This window comes from Eptesicus fuscus, chromosome 14 (genome assembly GCF_027574615.1).
Source record: "Eptesicus fuscus isolate TK198812 chromosome 14, DD_ASM_mEF_20220401, whole genome shotgun sequence".
NCBI lineage: Eukaryota > Metazoa > Chordata > Mammalia > Chiroptera > Vespertilionidae > Eptesicus > Eptesicus fuscus.
This window is the reverse complement of record NC_072486.1, coordinates 52067144-52093726: the sequence shown is the minus strand read 5'-3', so window position 1 is coordinate 52093726 and position 26583 is coordinate 52067144. Positions and strand designations below refer to the sequence as shown.

The window sequence follows — 26583 nt, the reverse complement described above, 5'->3', positions numbered from 1 at the left end:
ATCAGAACGACCAATTGCTATGACGTGCACTGACCACCAGGGGGCAGACACTCAATGCAGGCTCTGCCCCCTGGTGGTCAGTATGTTCCCACAGCTGGAGCGCTGCTCAGCCAGAAGCAGGGCTTAAGGAGAGGCGAGCCAAGCGGTAAGGAGTGAGCAGGTGGGCAGTTAGGAGTGAGGGGTCCCAGATTGCGAGAGGGCATAATAGGAGCTAAGGGACATTACCGCCCCCGCCCCCCATGCATGAATTTTGTGCATCGGGCCTCTAATACTAAAATATTAAGACCAGGAAATTGATATTGGCACTAAGTGTGCAAGCAGTTCTAAGCAATTTTTTTTATTGTTGACAGTATTACAGATGTCTCCCATCCCCCCACCTTTGCCTTTCTCTACTCAGCCCTCTCTCACCCCCCCACCCCCACCCCAGGCATTCATCACATTATTGTCTGTATCCATGGGCTATGCATATATGCATATATGTTCTTTGGTTGATTTTTTTCAGTCCTCTCCACCTCCCTCCTCTCTGAGATCTGACAATTCTAAGTCATTTTATTCACATGTAAAGATATAGTCAAGATACACAACTATTACAATACCACAAAATCTCCCCAACCACACACACACACACACACACACACACACACACACACACACACATCCCAATCCTAACCCCTGGGAACCTATAATCTATTCTCCACATCTATAATGTCATTTTGAGAATGTTTTATGAATGGACTCATACAGGAGGTGATCTTTTTTCAGATTTTTTTTTTCCACTCAGCATATTGCCCTTGAGATTTTTCTGAGTTGTTATATTTATCAATAATTCTTGTGTTTTGTTTTATTGCTGAGTAGCATTCCATGGTGTGGATGTACCAGTCTGTTCAGCCACTCACTCATTGTAGGACTTTTTGGTTGTTTCTAGCTTTTTTACTATTACAAGTTAAGTGGATATGTATAGTAGTAAACACTTGTATATAGGACTCTGTGTAGACATCAATTCTCATTTCTCTGGGGTAAATTCATGCCCCAGAGTGAGATGTTGTATGGGAAATATATTCTTATTTTTTTAAGGAAACTACCCAATTATTTTCCAGCATGACTGTGCCATTTTACATTCTTAGAGATTCACTTTAAATAGCAGTAATTTCAACTTGCATATAACATTACATGTTTTCATTTCCAAAACACACATGCAAATAACTAGAAGAACAGAAACTTGGTAGATCCAGATATGCTTTTCTTTGGATGTGTTTGAACTCTTCCTAAATATTTGAATTCTTTCTATCCCTTATCTAACTGGAAGTCTGCCTGTTCAATGCAAGCTATCACTGGCCACTGCTGTCTGAACACCATGTCACCTGTCCTAGAAAGCCACCTAGTTCATCAAGACAGCATCCAAGTTACATCTTAATTAATTCACGTAATTAAACAAAAATGTGTATAGGGCATCCATTAAGTTTCAGATACATTTTAAGGCCTTACATTTTGTTCTAAAAGGATAAAAATTATTGACCTGGCCACCATAACTAGGAAAGTAAGTTGCATTCTTTACTTTGGTCTACTTTTGTTGTGAACATATGAGAAGATAATACCTATTTGAATGCAGAAACAGGTCAAGGTTGTTGGCAACTTATTGGCATTGGTTCTTCATCACCCCTCAAAGGATAAACTTGTTCAGAGAAACTTTGCTCTTCCTTCTATGCTTCTTCTTCCCTAGAGGGCGCTCCTGAGACAATAGACGTTGGCTTGGTATGGTGATGTCATTGCCAGGACACACCTTATAGCGCCACGGGGACACAGATTTGCTCTCATTTTTGCTCATACTTACAAGTTCTGTCACCTGGAAAAGTTCTTACTTTTATTTGGATCCTATCATGGTGTGCAGGCTTCTCAATTTAGTGTCCCTTTGTCTCCTGGGAGCAAGTAAGTCCTTGTAATATTTCTACTTTGCCTTTGCCCAGTCCACTCTTGCCATGTATTCTATATTCTTGTCTTTTCCCACAGGACATACATCAGCTGGAGTCACTCAGTTTCCCAGCCATAGGGTTATAGGGAAGGAACAGGCTGTGACTCTGAGATGCGACCCAATTTCTGGATATGAGACTCTTTTATGGTACCAACATGCCATAGGGAAAGAAATGACATTTCTGATCAGCTTCCTGAAAGAGTATGTACAGGATAAATCAGGGATGCCTGCCGATCGGTTCTCAGCAGAGAGGCCCGGAGGGACATTTTCCATCCTGAAGGTCCAGCCTGCACGACCGGAGGATTCCGGAGTTTATTTCTGTGCCAGCAGCCTCAACACAGTGCTTCAGGGTCAGGTCCTTCCTATGCAAAACCGCACCCTCTCTCCAGCCTCATCAGAAATCTTCCTCATAACTAGAAAAGTAAGTTGCATTCTTTACTTCGGTCTACCTTTTTGTGAACATATGAGAAGATAATACCTATTTTAAATGCAGAAGAGAAGAGAGGAAGAACCAGAATTAACTTTTGAAATACAAGAGTATTTGTGATACATTTGGGATCTGGGGGATGTCTGGGGCTCCTCACACAGAACTCAGTCTATCATTTCTGTTTCTTAATATGTATGTGTTACCCTAGTGTGATTCTTGCCCAACGCCCTGCTCTGATCTGAAAGGAATTGTGACTCTGTGGCCACATTGTCATATTCCTTCTTATCATAATTTAAATGTCTCCCTGGAATAAAAGTAGTGAATCAAATCTCATTTATTCCTGGTTTGTAGGCTTCTCCCTGGTAGTGCTGGCAAGGGTGCTAAGTTTAGATTACATTTGTCCAGCACAAATCCATTTCCAAATACTTTTTTTAAAATCTCAGTTTTGAGTAGAATAGCCAGGTCACTGAATACAGATTAAAGCTAATTTTTCTTTCTTCATGGGGTCTGATTTTTTTTAATGGAAAAAAAACATGGGTTAGCATGATATGTAAATATGTGTTAGCCAACATTATTGAGGTCAATTCCAGTTGTTACAATAGGGCTGTGTTATTTTTAGTGAGGCTTGCCAGTACCCTGGTGTTGTGCTTGGTCTGAGGGGTACGGATCTAGTAGGAGCAGAACAATGTCACCCCAATAAATTATATATATATTTAAATCAGGGACTAGATACATGTTTAAGCCCTCTTGTGTCTCACCTGATTGCTCAGATCTCCTTGGGCAATGTAGGAAGACTGTTCTAGAAACTTTTCTACTGGCCACAAGGAGGCATTACAGTGTCACCATAGCCAAAAGTTGTAGAGGATTTCCTTGATATGCTCTGAAAAGTGGATAAAGATAGAGGAATTCCAGAGCTTGATTTCTGTATTAGGGTGGGGCTGGTTGGCAGATAATTATCATCCATCAATGATATGGATAATAAAACAAAGACATTATCTCAATAGGTTTATCAGCTAGACTGGAGCTAAAGCTACTCATGTTTTGAGAAACCTCTGAACTGCTTTTTGGATGTAAGTAAGGAGGATTGAGATGGAGATGGATGAACATGGGGCAGGTACAGGAAGGGGGACAGATAAGATAACATCACATTTGCTTCAGACCTGACTCAGCCAAGCCCAGGCCCCTGCCTAGTAGGCTGTGTGTAATATCACAAGAAAGGACCCTTGCCTTGGTGACGTCGACATCAGCACTGCATCACAGGTAGACCTACCTATCAGAGACCATGGACTCTCAGAGCTCCCACCTCTCAACCCAGACATCAGAGTGTGGAACAGACAGATGCCCCATTCCTTTTCTGGCCCTGCCATGGGTCCCAGGCTTCTCCACTGTGTGGCCCTTTGTCTCCTTGGAGCAGGTGAGTCCTGGTCAGAACCACATTTCTTATTAAAACTATGATGTCCTCAGTTCTATGCCTTTCTTTTATGGCAGCAACATGAGTTTCCCTCTTGTCTATAAATATTTCTTCTTTTTCTGCAGGTTACACGGGTGCCATGGTCACCCAGAACCCAAGATACCAGGTTACCAGGATGGGAAAACCAGTGACCCTGAGTTGCGCTCAGGACCTAAATCATGATGTCATGTACTGGTACCAACAGAAGCTGAGCCAAGCCCCAAAGCTGCTGTTCTACTACTATGATCAGGAATTTATCAATGAAACAGACACCTCAGACAACTTCCAACCCAGCCGGCTTAATGCTTCCTTCTGTTCTCTTGGTATCCGCTCACCAGGCTTGGGGGACTCAGCAGTGTATCTCTGTGCCAGCAGCAAATACACAGAGCTAGAGCGTTACCTCCTCTCTGCTCATAAACCTGTTTCCAGATCCAAGAGTCCTCTCTAGACACCACTCCCCCACCCCGCACACACACACACACACACACACACACACACACAACAGCAATAGGAAGTGGGTTATGGCTGTCATTATCTCCTTTGCAGATGGAAGTTGGGCCTAAACCTACAAAAACCATTGACGGTTATGCCAAGAGTAGAAAGGTGGTTACCCTCACCTGACATTCAGTTTGTGGTGTTTTCCCAGAATCACTTTAATCACCCATTCTGTTCTCTTTAGTAGAAAAATAGTAACTTTTTTATTGTTGTTGTTTTAAATCTAAGTTGGAGACTTAGCAGTATGTTAAAGGGCAGGGCCAGGCAAGTAGACCCCTCCCATGAATCCTCTCCCTAAGGAGAAGAATGTGCCCTCATAGGCATGTTGAGACCATCTCACAGTTTTCTTATCAAGTAAGGAGAATTAGAACTGCTGAAAACTTGTTCCAGATTGAGAGACATGTATTTCCTGAGGCATGCATTATTCATAACATGTCTAACTATTCTGCCTGATGTAAATCTAGGAACTATTTAAGTAGTACAGATAGGACTCATATCAAAAGCTAGATGTGGGGCTTTGTAAGATATATTAAAATTACAGATACATTAAAATTACTATAGTTTGCTCTATATGCATTAGCTAAGGTCCTCTAAGAATTAGATGCCAAGTCTGGGTTAGAAAATGCCTGTGAGAAAAAAATGGGAAGGAAGCTGAGAGAACCATCAGACCATGATGCAAATCTGACCCTCATGAAGAGAGAGGGAAGGAGAAAATAAGGGAAAAAAACAAGGCCTGGCTGGTGTGGCTCAGTGATTGAGCATTGACCTATGAACCAGGAGGTTATGATTCAATTCCTGGTCAGGACATGGTTCAATTGTGGGCTCAATCCCCAGTAGGGGGCGTGCAGGAGGTAGCAGATCAATGATTCTCTTTCATCACTGATGTTTCTATCTCTCTCTCCTTCTCCCTTCTTCTCTGAAATCAATAAAAACATAATTAAAAAGAAAAGAAAGAAACAATGAAGGAAGTAAAGGAGGACGTAGGTTTCTTCTATAATCGTAAGAAAAGGTCAGTAAGGCCTGGCAGGTCCTTAAGTCAAAGTGAAGCATGCCTGTGGTCTGCCTCTCTCCACAGACAGAACTCTGCACCACAGCTCCAGAGTGGGGGTCAGGGACAGTGGCCCACTTCTCTTAGAGTGATTCCCTGCTCTCTCTCTGAGTGGGTGCTTGGGTGGGGCAGTATCTTCATACAAAGACTGTTGAGTTTTATGAAGTGATCACGGCACAAAGTAGCTGCTTACGAGGGATGAGAAAGCCTAAGAGGAAGACACCTGACTCTGTTCTTGTCCTCATTCTGCCATGCGCACCACGGTCATCTGCTCCATGGGTCTCCTGGGTGCAGGTCAGTCATTGTTCTGAAATTGTCAGCTCCTTGCTCTCAGCCTTCTGTCCATGTCATCAGAGTCCCTCATGGGCTAAGTCTCCAATTTTTGTCTGCTTTCTTCACAGGCTCCTTTGTTGCAGAAGTCACTCAGACTCCAGGACACCTGATTGAAGGGAAAGGACAGAATGTGAAAATGTATTGTGTCCCAAAAAAGTGACACAATTATGTTTTCTTGTATCAACAGATCCTGAAGAAAGAGTTCAAGTTCTTGGTTTCCTTTCAGTACAAAATTGTCCTTGAAACAAAGATGCCCAAGGAGAGATTTTCAGCTGAATGTCCCCAGAACTCAGCCTGTAGCCTGGAGATCCACAGTACGGAGCTGCAGGACTCAGCCATGTATCTGTGTGCCAGCAGTGAACACACAGTGATAAATATTAGCGAACCTTAGTGCACAAACTCATGCTGGGAAGCTGGTGGTATACTAGGTTGAAAGGAAATAACAAAAGCTAACTAGAGCCAGCTTATGCCAAAGGGAAATTTGTTGCAAGGCTAAATGTGTATCTCATGGAACCAAAACAAGAACATACAAATTTCTCAAGAACAAACTGGAAGGAAGTCCTGGAATCATCACATGGCTAATTTGACAACTCATTTGTTTTCCCACCCTGTTGGCCCCATACTCTTCCTTGTTATTAATGGTCTTCTCCCTTTCTTAGATATCCTATTGGGTAGAAGATCATAGATTCAGAGGTCAGCCCTTCAGCCACATTGAGAAGGACCAACATGACTTTCTTCCATGCTAGATTAGAAATCTAGGAAACAAAACAAAACAAAAAAGATCCTGTTGTATTGAAGAACACACTCTTGGAAAACTCACTTTTAGTCAAGAGGGTGGGTTATTTTGAACAACATGGCAGCTTGGGACCTGCCACTTTCACCTTATGGATCAAGGGTTTCAAAGAGAGGCATTCTCTAACTAGGGGCAAGGACACCCAATAGGTATCCACCACAAGTAGGGAATGAAGGATGATTAATACATTTGCTGGACACAGAGAACTAGGGGTAAAAAGGAATTAGAGAGACAATTAAATTCTCAGTTTTTAGAATAATGTCAGACCAAGTAGAGACGCTGGTGAATTCCTTTTTAAGGAGTTAAATCCAGGTAATGCAAAAAACATGTCAATTTTAAGTGTGACAATTTTAGACTCTACAAAGTCACTAATTAGTGTCTATGGAGCCGAGGGAAGTGACAGACTAATATGTTCTCAGTGACAAAATACCTATTGAAAGTTGATGCAGACAATTGAAAAACCCTCAGGGATGTGATCCAAATTGTAATGAGAAACAATGCATTCACCAGCAAGGAGGCATTTTGGCATTAATCCCACTTAGGGAGGTGATTCCATTACATAGAAAAGATATAGAGTTCAAAGTAGCTCTGCTAAAATTTGATACTCCGTTCTGTTTACAAACTGGTCATTTCTATACCACCCACTACTCTGTTTTAGAGAAGTTTATATACTCTTTTTAGTCCCATATGCTCTTATTTAAATATAAGCTAAACCTAGTTGTCCTACTCCCAGAAGTCCAAATTCACTTCTTTTCATTCTTATCCCTTGAAATAGAAGCTCTCACCTTTATGGTCTATCTAATGTTATGGCTTCTTGTTTTACATCTCTTTTCAGGCCTCAAGAGTGAGTGCTTCTCAGTGTCCATTTTTGTCCCTCTCCAAATTCAATCTTATTCCTGGTGACCCCCACCTCAGCTTTCCTCACAGAGGAGTTACTCCTTTGAATGCAATTCTCAGCTTTTTCTTGGACTATTTCCATTCTTATAAGACTATCCTCCTAAAGACTAAAATGATATACTTATGCCCAATCGAGTGGCTTGGTTGGTTGAGCATCATCCCATACACCAAAAGGTGGCAGGTTTGATTCCCGGTCAGGGCATCTGCCTGGAATTCGGGTTTGACCCCCAGTCAGGGTTCATGCAGAAGGCAACCAATGTTTCTCTCCCGCCCCCTTCCTCTCTTTTAGCATGTCCTTGGGTGAGGATTTTTTTTAAAAAATTATATATTTACTAAACCAAAGACTTATTTTTTGCATATCTGCTTGCTTTATTTCTTTGAAGCATTTTACAATATTAACTATACCCTAGGTTCTGAAAATTTCTCTTCTCCCAGCTTTATTCAAATTGTTTTCAATTAGTTTTCATGTTTTCCTCTATTCTTTTATTTTATTTTTAATTTTATTGATTTTAGAGAGAAGAAGGCAGAGAGAGAGAGAGAGAGAGAGAGAGAGAGAGAGAGAGAGAGAGAAACATCAATTGGTTGCCTCCCAAACACACCCCAACCAGGTTGGAACCCACAATCTAGGTATGTGCCTTGACCAGGAATTGAACCTGCCACCTTTTGGTGTATAAGACAATGATGATGCTCCAACCAACTGAGCCACACCCACCAGGGCTATCTATTCCTTTTAAAAATATATTTTATTGAATTTTAGACAGAGAGGAAGGGAGAGAAAGAGAAACATCAACATGAGAGCAGAACATTGATTGGCTGTCTCCTGCACACCCCCTACAACTCGGGCATGGAAATCAGACCAACAACCTTTCACCTTTTGGTGCATGGGATGATGCCAAACCAACTGAACCGTACAGCCAGGGTCATCTATTCTTTTTTAAATGCACTTTCCAGAACCTAAATCTATCTATTAAATATTTCCTTTCTCAGAAAAATTTCTCATATTCTACTTAAATTGTAACATTCCAGTTCAATACACTAAGTGGCCTGTGTTTGTTAGTGTGGCCTATTAAAAGTCTCTACTAAAAAAAAAAATTAAGTGTGGTCCGAGGCAACAAGCCTCAGTATCACCTGAGGTGTAGGTTAAACAGATAGACTCTGGGTCAGATTTCAGAGTCTGACCTTCTGGGAGTGGGTTATTGGAATAGATGTACTTTTGCCACACCCCTGGCGATTTTTGCTCATGCTAACATTTGAGAATTCTGCCAAAAGAACTTTATGACATGGATAAAATTACAATCCTAGTATAGTCATCAACCATTTTCTTCTTGCTCTTTCTTATTCTTCTTACTATTTTTCCCTTTCCCACTTCCTCTTATGCTTTCCTTAAACTTCCTGAGAACCTTCACATGAGTTGGAGCCAGTTGACATTATCCATACAACACAATAAACACACATTTGGACCAAGGATTCTCCCTTTCCTGCAGAAGGTGCCCTGGGGCTGTGGGCTTTGCTAGGGACTATGATATCATGGTCAGATCCCACCCTGTGGGGCCAAGGAAACTCTTTCTTGCTGTGCATCAGAACCCATTGCTAGGAAAGCCTCATCCCCTGCTGATCTTGCCATGGACACCAGGCTTCTCTGCTGGGTGACCCTCTGTCTCTTGGGGGTGGGAGAGCTGGGGAGTGCATGGGAATTTGGGAAGAAGATGTTTTCCTTGGGCTACCTTGCACTCTCTGTGGCTTCTCTCTTCTCCAACCCTGGAGCAGCCAGACTCCCAGCTACAACATCACAAAGATGGGATAGGGGGTGATTTTGAGATGTGATTCAATTTCTGGTTACATGTTTGTTTACTGGTGTCGACAAAATCTCAGGCAGGAAATGGAATTTCTGATTTCCTCCCAATAGCAAAACACTGGGATGCCCAAGGAATGGTTCTCACTTGAAAGACCAAATGGAACCTATTGCACCATGAAGGTCCAGCCCGCAGAGCTGGAGGGCTCTGCTCTGTATCTCTGTGCCTTGGTTGTGTTGGCAGAGGGAGGCTGAGTCAGTTCCCTCCTGGGCTCAAATTCGATCGCTGGCTTCTTCCTCTCCCCAAACTCCAGGAAGGCACTTGAAAAGATCCCTTCCTTGTCTTCTTGCCTCAGAAAGAAGAAGCAGGTTGATTGAGGCATCTCCGGCTGCTACCAGGAGAGAGCAAGACGCTGAATTATCCCTTCAATGATTGTGATGGCCATGCTTCTGAAATTCCTACAAAATAATGCTGAATCAAGCAGTCTGTGGCTTCCAATTTTCTAAATACAGCCTCCCAATAAAAAATGTTCAAGAACGGAGAACAGATATCTGAGGTTGATATTACCAAAACACTGAGAAATTTCTACTGATTTTATCTCAAACACATTTCCCCTGCAGACTCTCCCTAGCGATGTACCCCACACAGATGCGATGAGTTTTCTGTGGAACAGAATTCTGACTATAGCAGGTGTGTTACATCCTTTTACCACAGGGGTGCCTCCTCATAAGACTGCCACTCCCCTCAGGGCAGTGACTAAATGGGAATAATTATGAGAGTGCAGATACCACAAACCTCTCAAGGGGAAGAAAGAAAAAACACTGATAGATGACCCTCACTTCGGGACTATTCCAGGAAATTCAAACCTTAAATCCTCGCACAGCTGCCCAAGGAGCATGGGCTTTTATTCCATAACTTCGAACACTCAGCTGCTTCTTCTTTCTTCAGGGCTACAGACACTGGAATCGAAGTCAGGAAACCTGCTTCCTAATCAACTCTGGATTTTTAAAATTTTATTTGATTTAATTTGATTTTTAGCTGTAAGACAAGTGCTCTCAGCTCTCTGGGACTCAGTGTTTCTCCTTTTTAAAATATGAGACTTGCACTATTTGGTCTCTAGGGTCCAGCATGACTATTCTCAGGATAGAGCTCCATTTTTCCCACCCGTGTGACCACCAGGGATTGCTGTGGAAGGCATGCTATGACCATCTGGCAATCATTGAGCATCCTGGACATGTATATCACACAGATCCAGAGAACATCTGGTTGGGAGACATATTACATATCATTCCTGGACGTCTCAACATTGACACTGACTTGGAATGTAGTCATGTCCAAGAAAATGGTATATATTCATTCCCTGCAATCTCCCCCACTGCCGCCAGATGGCAATAAAGGAGCGTGTCAGAAAGTCATCTTTGTAAAGTGATCAAAGGCTTTACCATGACTCTCCTGGTTCAGGCCTGCTGTCCTTGCATCATTATGAATAGCACCCTCTTTCACATATTAAAGGGCCCCAGTGTGGACAATAATCTATATGACCATTGTAGATTCCAACACACACTTTGCTGCCTGCATCTGTTGCATATTCATCACAATGTTTGATCTAGCTAAGATAGAGAGAGAAGGTTTGCTTTGGAACGCAGTAACGAGCAGTAGAGAGTAATCCAGTGGTGAGGCATCTGTCCTTATCTAACCTCTTTGACTGGTAACCAGCCAGAAGCTGATGGAACCATTCACAAGTTGCTTTGGGGCCTAAGTAACAACATTACCTCAGAGATGATGAGGAGACAACTCATGTCCCCATGTCTGTGTAAACTCCAATACTGCCTGAGCATTAGTGACTCTAACAGCACCCAAGAAATGTCCCCTTGGGACAGGCATGGACACCCAGTGATAGCGTTTTTATCAAAAGCATTCGTGAGCAACCCAGCTGGCTTGACTCAGTGGTTGAACTCGACCTATAAACCAGGGGGTCATAGTTCAATTGCCCAGGTTGTGGGCTTGATCCCCAGTGTGGTATGTGCAAGAGGAAGTCAGGAAACCTGCTTCCTAATCAACTCTGGATTTTTAAAATTTTATTTTTTTTTAGCTGTAAGACAAGTGCTCTCAGCTCTCTGGGATTCATGTTTCTATCTCTCTCTCTCCCTCTTCCATTCTCTCTTAAACAAATAAAAACATATTGTTTTAAAAAAGGATTCATGAGAATTTGGAGTGTTTCCAGGAGAGATAACTGTGTTGACTCCAAGCGATGTTGGCAGCTGCATTTTGATTGAAGTATATATTTGGGGAAGCCTGCTGAATTCCTCCCAAAATAATGAGAGCTTTTCAGGGAGGCCTTGGGATCCTGCTATTAATAAGGCAAGGCCTTGAGCCATTACTTGGACACTAAAAGGTTGACATGATCTTATTTATTACTCAAAGCCTAGAGGGTTCTAGATGTATAGGTTGCATCTCCTCTGAGAGCCTATAAATTCTAATAGAGTGCTTTGTTTTTCTTTGAATCTTCTTTTCACTATGCCTTCTTTTGACATAATTTTTATTCAATGTCACAGGTTAGAAAAGATGAAGGAAGGAAGACCCCTCAAACATCAGTAACCCATCGTGATTAAAGAGAATAATACAGGAAGACAAATAGTATCTAGGGACACAAGGTGAGAGGGAGAGCTTGAATTTTGCTAATGTTTGTTCTCCAAAATAGATACTTATATTAAAAATGCAGCCCTGGTTAGTGTTTCTCAGTGGTTAGAGCATCAGCTCATGAACCAAATGGTCTTGGGTTTGATTCCTGGTCAAGGGCAGGTACCTGGGTTGCAGGTTCGTCCCTGGCCCCAGTTGTGATGCATGTGGGAGGCAATCAATCGATGTCTCTCTCACATTGATGTTTCTCTCTCTCTCTCTCCCTCCCTTCCACTCTCTCTAAAAATCAACGGAAAAAATATCCTTAGGTGAGGATGAACAACAACAACAACAACAAAAACCAAATAGAATAACAAGAGATGAGAAAAATGAATTATAAACCATAAAATAAAGTTCCTCAAGGTGCTTGAAATGACTGAGGTGAAAGAGGAAAGAAGGAAACTGAGTCTGATTTTCCCCCAGTTATCCTGGTCTCCACTTTCCTGTGAACCTAGATATCACATCTGGTCACTACCTTAGCTCAGCAACAGAAAATGGAAAGATAACCTGAGCCAATGAAAGGAAAATAAAGAAACAGAAGATAAGAAAAAATGGGGAGGGATATGGTAAAAATTAATCATTCCTAAACTAAAGACGAATAATAAAGGTACTCATCTCTCTTGGCTTTCCCTGCACACCATTAGCCCCATAGTAACACATATTAAGCCAGGATGTTTGTATAGTTCAGGGAAAAAGATGTCCCATTTAACTGATGTGCAAGATCACCTCTAGAGACAATAGGATCCATTAGAAATGGTGACGTCACAGGAAGACTCGCCTCACGGGAGGAGCTGTGAGGTCTAGCTCTCTGAGCTGCTGCAGGAAGCACCCTTCCTTGCTCTGCCCATGGACTCCCCTCATGCACAACTCAGCCATGGGTACCACACTCCGCTGCTGGGTGGTCGTCTGGCTCCTGGGGGCAGGTGAGTTCTGGGTAATGGGTCAGCACCATTGACCTTTGTCTGTGGCTCTTTAGCTGTGCCTCAAATATGCTCTGACCTCCATGTTGCCCAAAGATTTTCTGAAAGGTATTGACATTTCTACAAAACAAATAATTGCATTATGGAACAAAAAGCAAAATTCATGTGAATTTTTAAATGAACTCAAGAAACTTCAAAACTATTTGCACTAGCCTTGGGGTTGCTTCATTGTAAGCTACAAACTTTCTCTGCCCTCAGGGCTTTGTCTCATGCCATCTCTTCTCTTCTGAGGTCCCACGAGTGCCAGCAGCGTCACCCAGAACCCAAGACACCTGGTCCTGGGGAGAGGACAGGAGGCAACCCTGAGATGCAACCCGGTAAAAGGCCACGTTTACGTTTACTGGTATCGGCAGCTTCTGCAGGAAGAGCTGAAATTCATGATTTACCTCCGGAGAGAAGAAATCTTGGACGAGTCAGGAATGCCAACAAAACGCTTTTCAGCTGAATTTCCCAAAGAGGGGCCCAGCCGCTTTAAGATCCAGCTGGCGGAGCTGGGCGACTCCGCAGTGTATTTCTGTGCCAGCTCCTTGTCCACACCAATTCAGAGTCACATCCTCCCAGGGCACAAACACCCTCCAGGCCCCGCCCTGACATAGCCCCAGCTGCTGGGGGTGGGGACAGGGCCACAGCTGGGGAAGGGACCTGGTGTCTGACTAGTGCACAAATTACCTGTGAGTCATTTTGGGGGGTGAGGGTGGGAATAGGGGAGGTCTGTAGAAATAGCAAGGAACCTCCCAGACCATATTCACAAACTAAGACTGTCATTCGTAAAAGGTGACATAATTTGTCAGATTAAATATTTATTGACTAACAGTTCTCCTTTCTTTACTTCTTACTCTATTTCAAGTTCTCTGTTGAGTGCTTTAAATATTGAATTTTAATGAAAAAGCAAGATAATCAAGCAAAGGAAATGTGGTCTTCATTTTCAATATGAGAAAACATGGTTCCAGGGTTGTTGTTGTCTTTCTCAAACTGGGAGAGAGAAAGAGGGAGAGGGAGAAGGGGAGAGGGAGGGGAGGAGAAAGGGAGGGAAGGGGAGGAGAGGGAGGGGGGAGGGGGCGAGAGGAGGGAGAGGGGGAGGGAGGAAATAAACCCAGGTTTGTGTGACTCAAAGGACTGCGCTTTTAAACCAGCCTCTGATTCTTTCTAGAATCATCCTGGTTTTGTTGCCTAATGCCTGGGTAGCTAGCTATGTGTGGATTCTGGGACTTAAAGCTCCAGCTGTAGGCTATCCCAGAGATGGTGAAAATAGAGTTGAATACATTTAGAAGGAATTTAGAAGGTAAGTCATTAGAAACCTATTAGATAAACTCTTTGTTATCTCATTGAATATATTTTTAAATCTCATCACTCAACAAATGTTGGGCACACAGCGAATAGTGTTTCTTTTCATTTGCTTTGGTGAAACAATTTCAGAAAATCAAAAGGCAGATGAATGCAAAGTCATTTCAAGTGCATATATACCAAAGGAGTCCACTCTCACCAGGAAGGGGTACAAACCAGGTCATTTGGCTGTGTTTCCTGCCTTTGGATTTTCTGAAATTATTTCCCACTGTGGTCCTTCCCCTCTCTGCCAGGGACACAGAGAGAGGCAGTGACTACTGCTGAGGAGGGTTGGAGAGACCCCAGGATGACTCTCCCTCCCACTCCCCCACCCCCCCCCCCCCCACCCCCACCAGTCAGACCTGAGCTGAACAGGAGAGAGGAGGGTCTAAGCTCACTCCATTTAAAGTGCCAGGCACAAGATTTAAGAGAAGGTCATCTGAATATTAAGCTTCTGAGGGAGAAAAAAAAGTCAAAAGGGAAGGAAGAAAGGTCCTCTGGCCACTGGATAGTGAAGAAAAGAAAGAAAAAATAAGGGTAAGTTTAGAGTCCTGCAAAACAAGAGGAAATCATGAAATAAGAGGGACTTCCCCCCCGCCCCCCCCCCATGAAAACAAAATTTACTGAAGCGACCAGAATTTGCCAGGACAATGGAAAAGAATCCCATTAAGCTGGGTATATTGTAAACACCCCAACATTATGAAAATGAACAAAAGGAACATAACATCCATAGGAAAGAGGAAAAAACTCACCTTCCACTGTCTCCCTAGAAAAACAATCACGCGTCAAAAGACAAATTGAAGTCTCCACTCCAAACAAATATATGGAAGCAAGCTGTTGAAGATAAGATAACCAACCTAAGCCAGAAGTTCAAAAATTATTAACAGAAATGTCAAAAACAGGGAGAAACAAAAAGAAATGAAAGCAGCAAACTTATCTAAGAAATGAAGAATCCATTAAAAGATACTCAAGGAGCACTCACATGGAAGTTAGCTAGGGCACTGAAGAGAAACGTAAACTTCTGAGAGAATAAAAATGACAATAGTAAAACCAGCCAGAGAGAAGGTTCTCGAATGAAAGGGGGCCTTGGCATGAATACAGGATGGATCTATACCAGTGGTCGGCAAACTCATTAGTCAGCAGAGCCAAATATCAACAGTACAACAATTGAAATTTCTTTTGAGAGCCCATTTTTTAAAACTTAAACTTCTTCTAATGCCACTTCTTCAAAATTGACTCGCCCAGGCCGTGGTATTTTGTGGAAGAGCCACACTCGAGAGGCCAAAGAGCCACATGTGGCTCACGAGCCGAAGTTTGCCGACCACTGATCTAGAGCAGAACGGTATTCCTGGTGCAATGGGATGAAAAATGAAATCCACATTCTCGAGTGACCAGTGTCTACAGGGCTGCTGTAGTGATCAAACCCTACCATGACTAGGAAGGAATCACCAGCTGGCCAATCGGAGTGAAACTCTGCTGGGGGCCAGCCCACTCAGGCCAGATAGAATCAGATGTTAGAGAGGGAGGCACAAGGGGGAATGGGGTGCAAGTATTTCAGGTCTCCATTCTTTCTCCTCATCTGAAAAATTAGGAAGCCTGCCCTGGACATCTCCAGGATCCCTTTCCACTATCCATTCTAGCCTTCTGGCAAATTCTGCACACAGAGCCAGAGGACCCCCAGAGCTAAGTTTCTTGCCTCATTTGTCTTCCTGCAAGTGGTTGGAGTTCAAGCGGACCCCCTTCCCACCATGGGCAACCAGATGCTGTGCTGCATGGTCCTTTGTCTCCTGGGAACAAGTAAGTCTGGGGTTCAGGGACCAAATTTCTGTCCAGAAGGTGCCAAGCTCCAGATCTAAGCCTTTCCCTCAAACAGCAGTCTAGGCACCCTCTTGGGCTTTGTTTCCTGAACTTTCCTCTTTTTTTCCATAGGCACAGTGCATAGTGGCATCACTCAGACACCAAAATACCTGCTCAGAGAGGAAGGACGAGATGTGACCCTGGACTGTGAACAGAACTTCAGTCATGACTCCATGTACTGGTATCGACAGGACCCAGGGCAAGGGCTGAGACTGATCTACTACTCACCAGTTGTGAAGGATGTTCAGCAGGGAGACCTGGCTGAGGGCTACCGCGCCTCTCGGGAGAAGAAGCCATTCTTTCCCCTCACTGTGACATCCACCCGAAAGAGCCAGACAGCTGTGTATCTCTGTGCCAGCAGTGCAGACACAGTGGAGCACGGCCACCTACCCTCTGTGCACAAATGTGTCCAAGCCCTGCTTCACTGCCAGGTGGCACGGTGCTCAATACCTAGCCTTGCCCACTTTTTTCCACCTCAACCAGCCACTCAAAGCAGCTGCTGCCATCACCATGCTGTGTGGAATGGCATGATACTTCAGTGATCCACTAGGTTGGCTTTAAAAACTACATCTATCTATCATCTATTTATTTGTATCATGGAGAGAGAGAGAGAGAGAGAGAGAGAGAGAGAGAGAGAGAGAGAGAGAGATATCAAACGGTTGCCTATGGCATATGCCCCAACAGGGGATTGAACCCAAAACCTGGGGGCATGTGCCCTGACCAGGAATCAAACCAGGGGCCTTTTGGTGCATGGATGGGATGGTGCTCAACCAACTGAGCAATACCGGCTAGGGCAAACCTTACTTGATTTTAAAATGTCCACTGTAAAACTCTTGTCTGTGCACTTAAGATTTGTGCAGTCTATTATAGTATCTTAATCATTTACTTTTTCCTGATACTAAAAATCACTCTTTAGCTGTGAAGTTTCCCAATAGTTCCCATTCCCATGACAAGCTGTAAGAGTTGTTGTAGTAAATGAAAGTCAAAAAAGTTAAAATATCACTAAATGTTTCCATAATAAGTTATGAAAAGCCATCACATCTATTAATTAGAAAGAATAATTATAGAAAAATATAATCTAAGAGTGATAATGTGTGCTTTTTTAGGTACAAGAAACATAATTTCTAAATTCAGAAATATTCTAGAAGTAATCAGGAGTAAATTAGACAAGTCAGAAAGCTAATCTGTAATTGTATATTAACTAAGTCAAGAAATAATTCAGAATTCTGAGGAAACAGAAAAGGATGTGAGAACATACTATCCTAGCAGCTTTATTCACCATGACCTCAAACTGCAAAACACTCAAATGTGCATCAATAATGCAATAGAGCAACAGTGTTATATTTATCCAATAGAACAAAATATAGCAAAAATTTAAATACTATTTTCAAAATCATAGATGGATGAATCTCATAAACATAATGTTGAACAAAAGAAGCCAAACACAAGATTACACACTAAAAGATAAACAAGCATGAGTGTCTTAGTGCACTGGGCTCCCTATAACCAATATTGTGGCTGGTTCTTATTGTGTTTCTTATTATGATTGCAAGACATCCTCAGCAAGAACCCTCAGGAAACATTGAAAGGACACAGGTTTATTGACTCAGCACACATGGGCCAGAGGCTCAGCTTTTATTGGGGTAGAGAGTGGGGCCTAGTATTTCATGGGATCATTCTTTTTTATTGAATATTAAAACATAAGAGCAGGAACTTAAAGTGCAGGAAGCTCAAAGTGGTCAGTTATTGAAATCAACCAAGATCCTGGAGCTGGGGGGCTAGAGGGAGGGAGAAGCCGCCTGTTGCCTGGCTCTTTATCTAGCCCCTGTGTCTGGCCATGTGTTAGTCAAGATAGCCAAATTTGAAGTAGATGCCTCAGCAATAAAAGTTTAGGCAGGTATTTGCATTATAAAGAAGAAAAACCAACTGTCAGGACTTACATTAGTCACTTTGAGGATATGACACAGAAGTAAAGAACTGACCATAAGGCCTTTTATGACACGAACAAACACCCCTTTTCTTATATAAGTCTAAAATACTCGTTTAGGTCCTATAAATGATTTAGGTCTCAGTGTATCTTCTATAAAATTAGGAGTCGAATGAGAACATTTCCAAGGCCTCTTTCAGCGGTGTGTGTATGATTCTCTGAAAAGGAGAAAGAGCAAGGGATCTTGCATCATTGGCACAGGTCACCACCAGGGGGTAGAAGAGAGCATTTTTGGGATTATGTAACATCCATCCTAGGGGTGTAGAAAGGAAGAAGGAAGATGATGAGCTGGTCACACCTCTCTTGAGAGCCCTGTGGTGTGAGGCCAGCACCTGAAGATGCTACTGCTTCTGCTGCTTCTGGGGCCCAGTATGAGCCTTATTATCTGAGTAGCTTGGATGAGTGTGTGGGTGTTGGCATGAGTGAAGTGGTGGCCAGAGATTGTGGATTTTTTGTGCTGATCATGAGAGGGGACACCCATTGTGGAGTGGAAACAGTAAAGTGAGAAGTCACCAGTCAGAGCAGATTGGGGGTAGGTTAGGGGGTTTATGATTCAAGGAGTCTGACAGAAAGACTTTACAAAACAAACAGGACTCAGAGAACTGGAAAAAAGGTGAGGGGTCTAGGCCATGAGTTCCCTGCCTGAGGTCATGTGGGGCTGGTCCTGCTGGCATCCTTCATCTCTCTGTCCTCTGTTTCAGCAGGATCCGGGCTCGGTGCTCTCGTCTCTCAACATCCAAGCAGGGCCATCTGTACCAGTGGAGCCACTGTGAAGATCCAGTGTCATCCTGTAGACCTTCAGGCCTCAACTATGCTTTGGTATCGTCAGTTCCCCAAACAGGGCCTCATACTGATGGCGACTTCCAATATGGGCTCCTCCGTCACATACGAACAAGGTTTTACCGAGGCCAAGTTTCCCATCAGCCATCCAAACCTAACATTCTCAAGTCTGACGGTGACGCGTGCCCATCCTGCAGACAGCAGCTTCTACCTCTGCGGTGCTAGTGACACAGTGCTGGGCAGAGATCAAAGGACCAAGCAAGAACCTTTGCCCCTCTTCCCCACCCACCGAAGAACCTGTGGAGTCCTGTGGAAGGAGGAGAGAAAAACCACAGCTCCTCTGATGGAGACATCTGTGTGTGTGTGGTGAGAGAGAGAGAGAGAGAGAGAGAGAGAGAGAGAGAGAGAGAGAGGAAAGGAGAGAGAAAGAATCTGAGTATGGGAAGGGAGCTGAACCAATAAAATGGCCAATTGACATAAAAACAATTATTGGGCTTGAAAATTATAAAACCTGGATTTTTTCCCTAATTCTGCCATATGTTAATCACATGCTCTTAGATCTGCACATAATCCTCTAGCTAGATCTCAAAATGCTTCTATAAAACAGTGTATTTTCTATCATATTGGCATTTGGCTCCCTAAGACCATTCAGCACCATCTTGTCACCACTCTAGACCCTTGAGGTAAAGAGTTGTAAGGCAGCCAAGCAGAGAGATTCATTTACGAAAGAAGTTGATGATGCACAGTACGTAGTGTTTTGACTAATGAGTGACCAGGGTAAGACTGGGTACAAAGGAAGGCATGTGCCCTCTACATCTACGTGCAGGACCTTCGTAGCTAAGGTGTTGGTTGAACTGGCTCTTGAGAAAGGTGCGAAAGGGGGAGAGAGTGTATAAAAATGTTTAGACCAACATGGCTTGTTTACAGAACTAGATAGTTCTATCAGAAGACATGAAAAAATAAGTGGAGCAGTGAGTGTAAGCCCTTCAGAAAAATTCTTTCCTAGAAAAAAAATTTACATTGACCACAAATCTTGTATAAACCAATAAAAAAAAATAAGCAAAATATAGTAATATCCATTTAATAGAAGAAACATCTATGACCAGTAAACAGATGAGGACATAATTAACTTCACTGGGGATCAGTAAAATGTGAACTAAGGCACAATGATATGTAAGTTTATATCCATTTGACTAACAAAATATGAAAAAGCTTAAAAATATAAACTGTTAGAGAGAGTATGGAGCCACAGGATTACTGGTGGGAGCATAAGTGATACAAATAATTTGGAAACACTTTGCCATTATCTCATATAGCTGATGATTACTATATTCCATGACCCAGAAATTCCACTAAATCTGGAAGGTAGTCATGCGATGGAAAACTATATATACCAGACAAAATTAGTGAACTACAGTGATGAGCAATGTTATAGGTGAATCTTAGCCATGTAATATAAATTATCAGGGCAAAAACTAACCATGATAAGATTATGTAAAGCATGATGCACTTTTTATAAAGCTAAAAACAATTAAATTAAGAAAATAATTTTCATGACTGCAATTCAATAGAATTATATTCAATAGAATTATATTAAAAGCAAGAAACAGTTATTGTAAAACTGCCTTTTACCAGCTCATAGTTGCTGATTGTACACATTTCTCCCAACTCCAATTTCAGTGATATGTTGGTAGTTTTATGTCAATGGGCCATAGTGGTAATATTTACACCATGGCAATCAACAAACACAACAAACCAGGTCTTGTTTTATTTCCTCTAGAGAGCTGGTTATTATACATTTACTAACACACACTGGCAAGGAATGATGATGATGACACAAATTCAGGGTGGTGTTTAATAGGACTTGGCTGGGGAGTGGCAGGAGATGGGATGGAGAGAACCACATAGTTAAATTTAAATGTTGTCAAGGTCTACCTTTCGTGTTGTTGGATGAGTTAGGGGGAAATGTTTCACAAGTCCCTATTATATTTTTAAACAAAGGATAACCATGCATCAACAATAAGGCCTGTGTGTTATGAACCAAGGGTTATGGTTAATCAAACTATATACAAATGAGATTAAAAAAAAAAAGGAGAGAAACTAAAACAAATACCAGAAGGGATTAGAATTTGTGAAAGATTAGGATAAAGAGCATTGTGTACTGAGAACCAGGGAGTAGGTGCTTAGAACCACGTGTGAAAATGAAGACGTGGAAATAAGACCTTGCCCCTAACCTATGTAGAACTGAACAGAGTAAGATGAGAACCAATTCAGCAATGGGCATGCTGCCACATTATATCTGCATGATGACCATGTTCATTTTGTTCCTGGTGATTAAATACTCACCTGGTTTCAGTCTCTTTGCCTCAGACTATGTTCATTGCCACTGAAACCAGGGTCCCATTTTAACTGTAGCCCTCAACTCTGTTGGCATTTTCAGCTGAGAGAAGAAAGCTAGTGAAATATTTAGATAATCCCACCTCTTTTTTCACCAATGGCAAGGGAAAGATAAGAGCATTTTAGGTTCTGGCATGAAATGTGCCAGTGATAACACACCCCTCTCAACAGTCATTTATTTCCCTCCTCTGCATTAGGCTTAGGAGTATGGTATTCCCATGTCAGTTAGTGCAGAGGATGCTGTGTGCAAACTCGCCTCTTCTAATCCAACTGACTGTTAATGACACAGCCCGCTGCCCAGATGTGTTATCTTAGGGAAATATGGCAATAGCACTGAATGTTATCCAATCCAAATTTGTGTCCCATCCTCCGTGGACTAGTACCACCAAAATAAAAACCCACATGGTATAAGTCAGTGGCCGGCAAACTCGTTAGTCAACAGAGCCAAATATCAACAGTACAACAATTGAAATTTCTTTTGAGAGTCAAATTTTTTAAACTTAAACTTCTTCTAACGCCACTTCCTCAAAATAGACTCGCCCAGGTCGTGGTATTTTTGTGGAAGAGCCACACTCAAGAGGCCAAAGAGCCGCATGTGGCTCACGAGCTGCAGTTTGCCCACCATGGGAATAAATGACCAATTCTTTTAAAGTGTAGCACTTTCTTTTTGTACTCTGGATTTATATTCTACTCCCTAGAATAGGTTGTATTTGAAATCAAGTTAACCTTTGTGATGGATGGAGGATGGAGTAAGAGATAGATTCTTTTTTTCCACATCACTGAAGGACATAGAGAGAAGAAGAAGAAGAAGAAGAAGAAGAAGAAGAAGAAGAAGAAGAAGAAGAAGAAGAAGAAGAAGAAAAAGAAAAAGAAGAGAGAGAGAGAGAGAGAGAGAGAGAGAGAAACATCGATGTGAGAGAGAAATATCACTTGGTTGCCTTCTGTACTTGCCCTGATTGGGGATTGAACCCCAACCCAGGTATGTGCCCCGACAGGGAATCAAACCAGCAACCTTTTGGTGCACAGAATGATCCTCAACCAACTCCAGCTGAGCAAGAGAAAGACTCTGTCTCCAGCTTCCCAACACACTCACACATGTGCGCGCGCGCACACACACACACACTCATTCAACAGAGGCACATCCTAAAAAAGAGCTGGAATTAATTAAATGGAATGATTGGGAGATCCAGTGCAAGTGTTTCAGGCAGGAAAGAAATTTGTGTGCTTAATGAATGGAATGATGTAGTCATATGGCAGGAGCAAAGAGTGAGGAAGAGGGTGAGTACAAGTGAAATAGGATAAAAGTAGGCAGACATTACACATCAGACCACTCATGACCTTATCAAAGTATATAATGTGGAATTCAACATAAAATTTAATAGGAGTCATTGAGGTCTTTTCTCATAGACTTTTAAAGAGAAGTTTTAGGTTCACAGCAAAATTGAGCAGAAGATACAGAGAATTCTCATATACCCTTTGACCTGACATTGAGCATTTAAGCATTTGACTTCTGTAGTAATCAGATTAGTGTCTGTTGTTATTTTGTGTGTGTGTGCACACATGCATGTTTTTCAATTGTCCTACAGTGTTAAAAGTAATAGGCAGTGTGGCGAGAGATGGTGCAGAGAAAAGAATTAGCTCATACAGGTGCTGAGGCAAGTGACAGTGTAGCCAGGATGATGATGATGGTGATAGAAACATAGGGAAATGAGAAATTTAAAAGATGTGTTAGAAGTAAAATCAAAGAACTTGGTAATTGGTTAGCATGAGAAGCAATTGATAGGGAGGATTGGAGATGATTACCACAGCTCGATGAATTAGGGGCCCTAGGGGGAGGAAGACCATGGTTTACTTGAGAATGGGGGTGCCTCTGAGACAGAGTCTGACTGGAAATGTGAAGGAAACAGTTCTATGTATAAGCCATGAACTCAGAAAATGGATCAGGATGGGAGGTAAAAATTCGGGCATTTAGCATAATTGGAAAAATGAAAGGGCATAGGGTCCCTTGATGCTAGAATACACAGAAAAGAGCAGAAGACTTAGAAGAGACATTTAAGGGGCACATTCATCTTGAATGGTGGCTAGAAAAGGTTGAAAAGGCACATTATACTGATCAGCCATCAATCAATACTAGATGGATAACTGAGTAATTGAGTGACTAATTACTAGTAACAATTCTATGCACTGCACACAAGTTATTACACCAAGGACGGCTTGTTCCCTAATTCTGCTCTGATATCCAAGGTACCTGACTGCTGCTTCGCTCAGCAATTCAGGGAAGGTGAAGGCAGTTAAGAGATCAGAGGCTATTGGATGAATTTACTCCTCTGACCACTAGGTGGTGATGTGGACATGACTGTGAAATACCCTACCTAAGAGCAGGCACAGATCTTCCCTCATGGGAAGGCATTGTTAGACATTTCAGGTACCTCGGGTGAGAAACTGTGTACACCAATGCAAGAGTGGATGATAAATTCTACTGACTGAATAGAATGGAATGCTACATATTAGTAAAAATTAATTATATAAAATTATATGCATCATTTTAATTTCACAGAGCATTGAATGAAAAATGAACATGTCACCGAAAAAAATGAACAGAAGGATCCCTCTTAGATAAATTTCAAAGACACACAGCATTAAATAATATATAATTTATAGATTTTCACACAAGTGCTAAAACCTGTAATGAAAAACAAGTGAATTATAATACAAACTTCAGGGTAATGGATACCTGGGAATGGTGAAGAAAGAACAATGAAATCTGAAAGAATAAAACAGGTTTAAAAAATGTTAGCAGTAATCTATTTCCTAAGCTGGTTGGTTCAGGGACGCATACTCATTTTATTGTTTCCCTAGACGCATTGCATATTTGCCATACATATATTTTTGTGTATTCAACATTTAACTTTTTAATATAAGAAGCTGCTACATGGTTTCCTAAGTACAGTAAAAGCTATGATTAATAAACCCCAAGCTGTATGACTTATCCTCTGAGGTGGAAGGGAGGAGGGGGGAGGCAAATTGACAAGTTAAACAGGCAAATAAATAAATGATGAATAAGTGATTTTATAACAAAAGTAGTGAAAGAGCAGAGTCAGGGCAAAAGAAGATAACAGCAGCTTGGAATTCACACTAGTTGTTTTCAGCAGCTCTCGCTGCCTCCACTTCCTCTGAAAGGTTTTGGTCTCAAGTACTTGGGGACTCTGACACCTATGGGACGCAACCATGTCACAAGGAGGCTGCTGACGAGGGAAGGCCACCTGCCCCTGCTCTTTTCCTGAGACAACCATGCGCCTAACACTTCTCTGCTGTGTGGCCCTCTGTGTCTGGGGAGCAGGTAGGTTCCTGCTGTGAACTTGTCAGATTCCAGGGCCAGGCCTTTCTCCTGTGTCCGCAATGCCAGGCTGCCTCACGGGCTTCTCCACTCTCTGTCCCTTCCCCCACAGGCTCCGTGGACACTGAGGTCACCCAGGGTCCTGGACATCTGGTCAAAGGAAAAGGACAGAAAGCGAAGATGGCTTGTATCCCCATAAAAGGACATATTTATGTTTATTGGTATCGTCAGAAGCTGGGAGAAGAGCTCAAGTTTTTGGTTTACCTACAGAATGAAAAAATTCTTGAGAAAACGGACATGATCAATGAGCGATGTTCAGCTCAGTGCCCCAAAAACTCCCAGTGCAGCCTGGAAATACAGTCCACCGAGCCAGGGGACTCAGCTCTGTACTTCTGTGCCAGCAGCCAATCCACAGTGCTGAATGTCAGCTTTTCTCAGAACACAAACTCATCATGGACTCAGCTCAGGAAATGAGTGGTATATAGGTGGGTAGGAATGAACAGAAACCCAACTCGAAAGAGCATACACTAGAAGGAAAAAATTGGCAACTCTAAGTGAGCAGAAAGGGATGTTTAATGCAGCTCATGGGGACTGAAATCCAAGGAAGGAGAAGGACTTTGGAAAGGGGGCTCAAGTTAAGGGAAGACCCAAGATACCTTCTATACCCATGAAATGGATGGATTTCTAACAATCTTTATAAAAATATGCAATTCTTGGTTTTCACTTGGCAAAACTGTACCTTCAGAAATAAGGATTGGGCAGGTCAACTGTCTCTCATTTGAGCCTGGTCATCTGGCCCAGCACACTCCATGAACCCAGAGCCACTTTAAGGGTTTCATGATGTTCTCACAACCATCTCTGCCATAGAAAATTAGTGGAAACTCAGAAATTCTGTTCTTGGAATGCTCAATCATGCAGCTTTTCCTATTTTATTTTTTCATGCAGCTTTTAAAAGCAACATACCATACACACAAGATGTGCCCACTTTATGTACCTATATATTCAATACATTCTGACAAATTTTTACAGCCATGTAATCAGCATAACAGTCAAGATATAGAATATTTTCCTCTTCTAGTATTAAGTCAGAGATCTTTGCATACATTACAGGTGATAAGAAAGTTGCAGGCAGTTTCTTATCACAGCACATAGACTAAATATCATTTATTTGAAATCATGGCAGTTTTCAGACTCACCAGGATTAACGAAAAAAAACCATTGAAACCTGTAAAGAATTTTAGTGAGTTTACTTGAGCCAAACTGTCGACATATGCCGGGAAGCAGAACCTCAATGAATTGAGATAATGCTCCGAAGAAATGGTGGGTTACATCTGTATTTATACATTGCCATCAAAGGAGGGACATAGGTCGGCTACATGAAATTCATTGGTGATGGATTAAGGAGGTGGGATAAAGTCCGGTGGGAAACCCCTGGGATTGGATAAAAAGCAAAATGATGGACACATACTTAGGTAGGTACAGGAACAATTAACATGATAATGAAGGAATTTGAAGTATCTATCCTGGCGCCCACCACATTTGGTTGTGCCCCAGGGGCTCCAGCAAAAGAAGGAAGTTACAAGTTACCCAGACATCTCACAGATATGTTATCTTAGAGGCAAAAAGGCAAATGGGCTCAGGAAAGATCTAAGTTGATCTTTGTCAGGGAAAATATCGGCCTAGGACGACTGCCCACTATAACCTGTTTGTAGTTAAATATTTAATTTTCAGACCATCTTTTGTGGTTATTTCAGGTCTCTGAGTTTTCAAGACTGCCACACAGGCCTCCCCTGAGCTTGTCAGGTTAGCGGGTGGCTTCTTTTGTTCACACCAGGATATATTTTATTGAATGAATTTTTAAGATGAACACATATTCATATACTATAAATTTCTTTTAAAATATTTTCATAACTGCATTTCACAACAATTGGTTTCCTTTGTACTACTATGTATTCTATTTTATGAGTTTAAAATATTATTCTGAGAAGGAGTTCTTGGGATTTACCAGACTGCCAGAGGGGTCCATGGTACCAACAAA

The 26583-nt window shown here is 42.2% G+C and overlaps 2 gene segments (V, D, J or C); both read left to right on the top strand.

Moving 5' to 3' along the window:
- The window catches only part of LOC103297308 (T cell receptor beta constant 1-like), a 155842-nt gene that overhangs the window by 43392 nt on the left and 85867 nt on the right, over window positions 1-26583 (top strand).
- The window catches only part of LOC129151508 (T cell receptor beta constant 1-like), an 87891-nt gene continuing 77243 nt past the window's right edge, over window positions 15936-26583 (top strand). The window contains 2 exon segments of the C gene segment in view: window positions 15936-15984; window positions 16117-16404. Of these exon segments, the coding sequence occupies window positions 15936-15984; window positions 16117-16404 (337 nt within the window).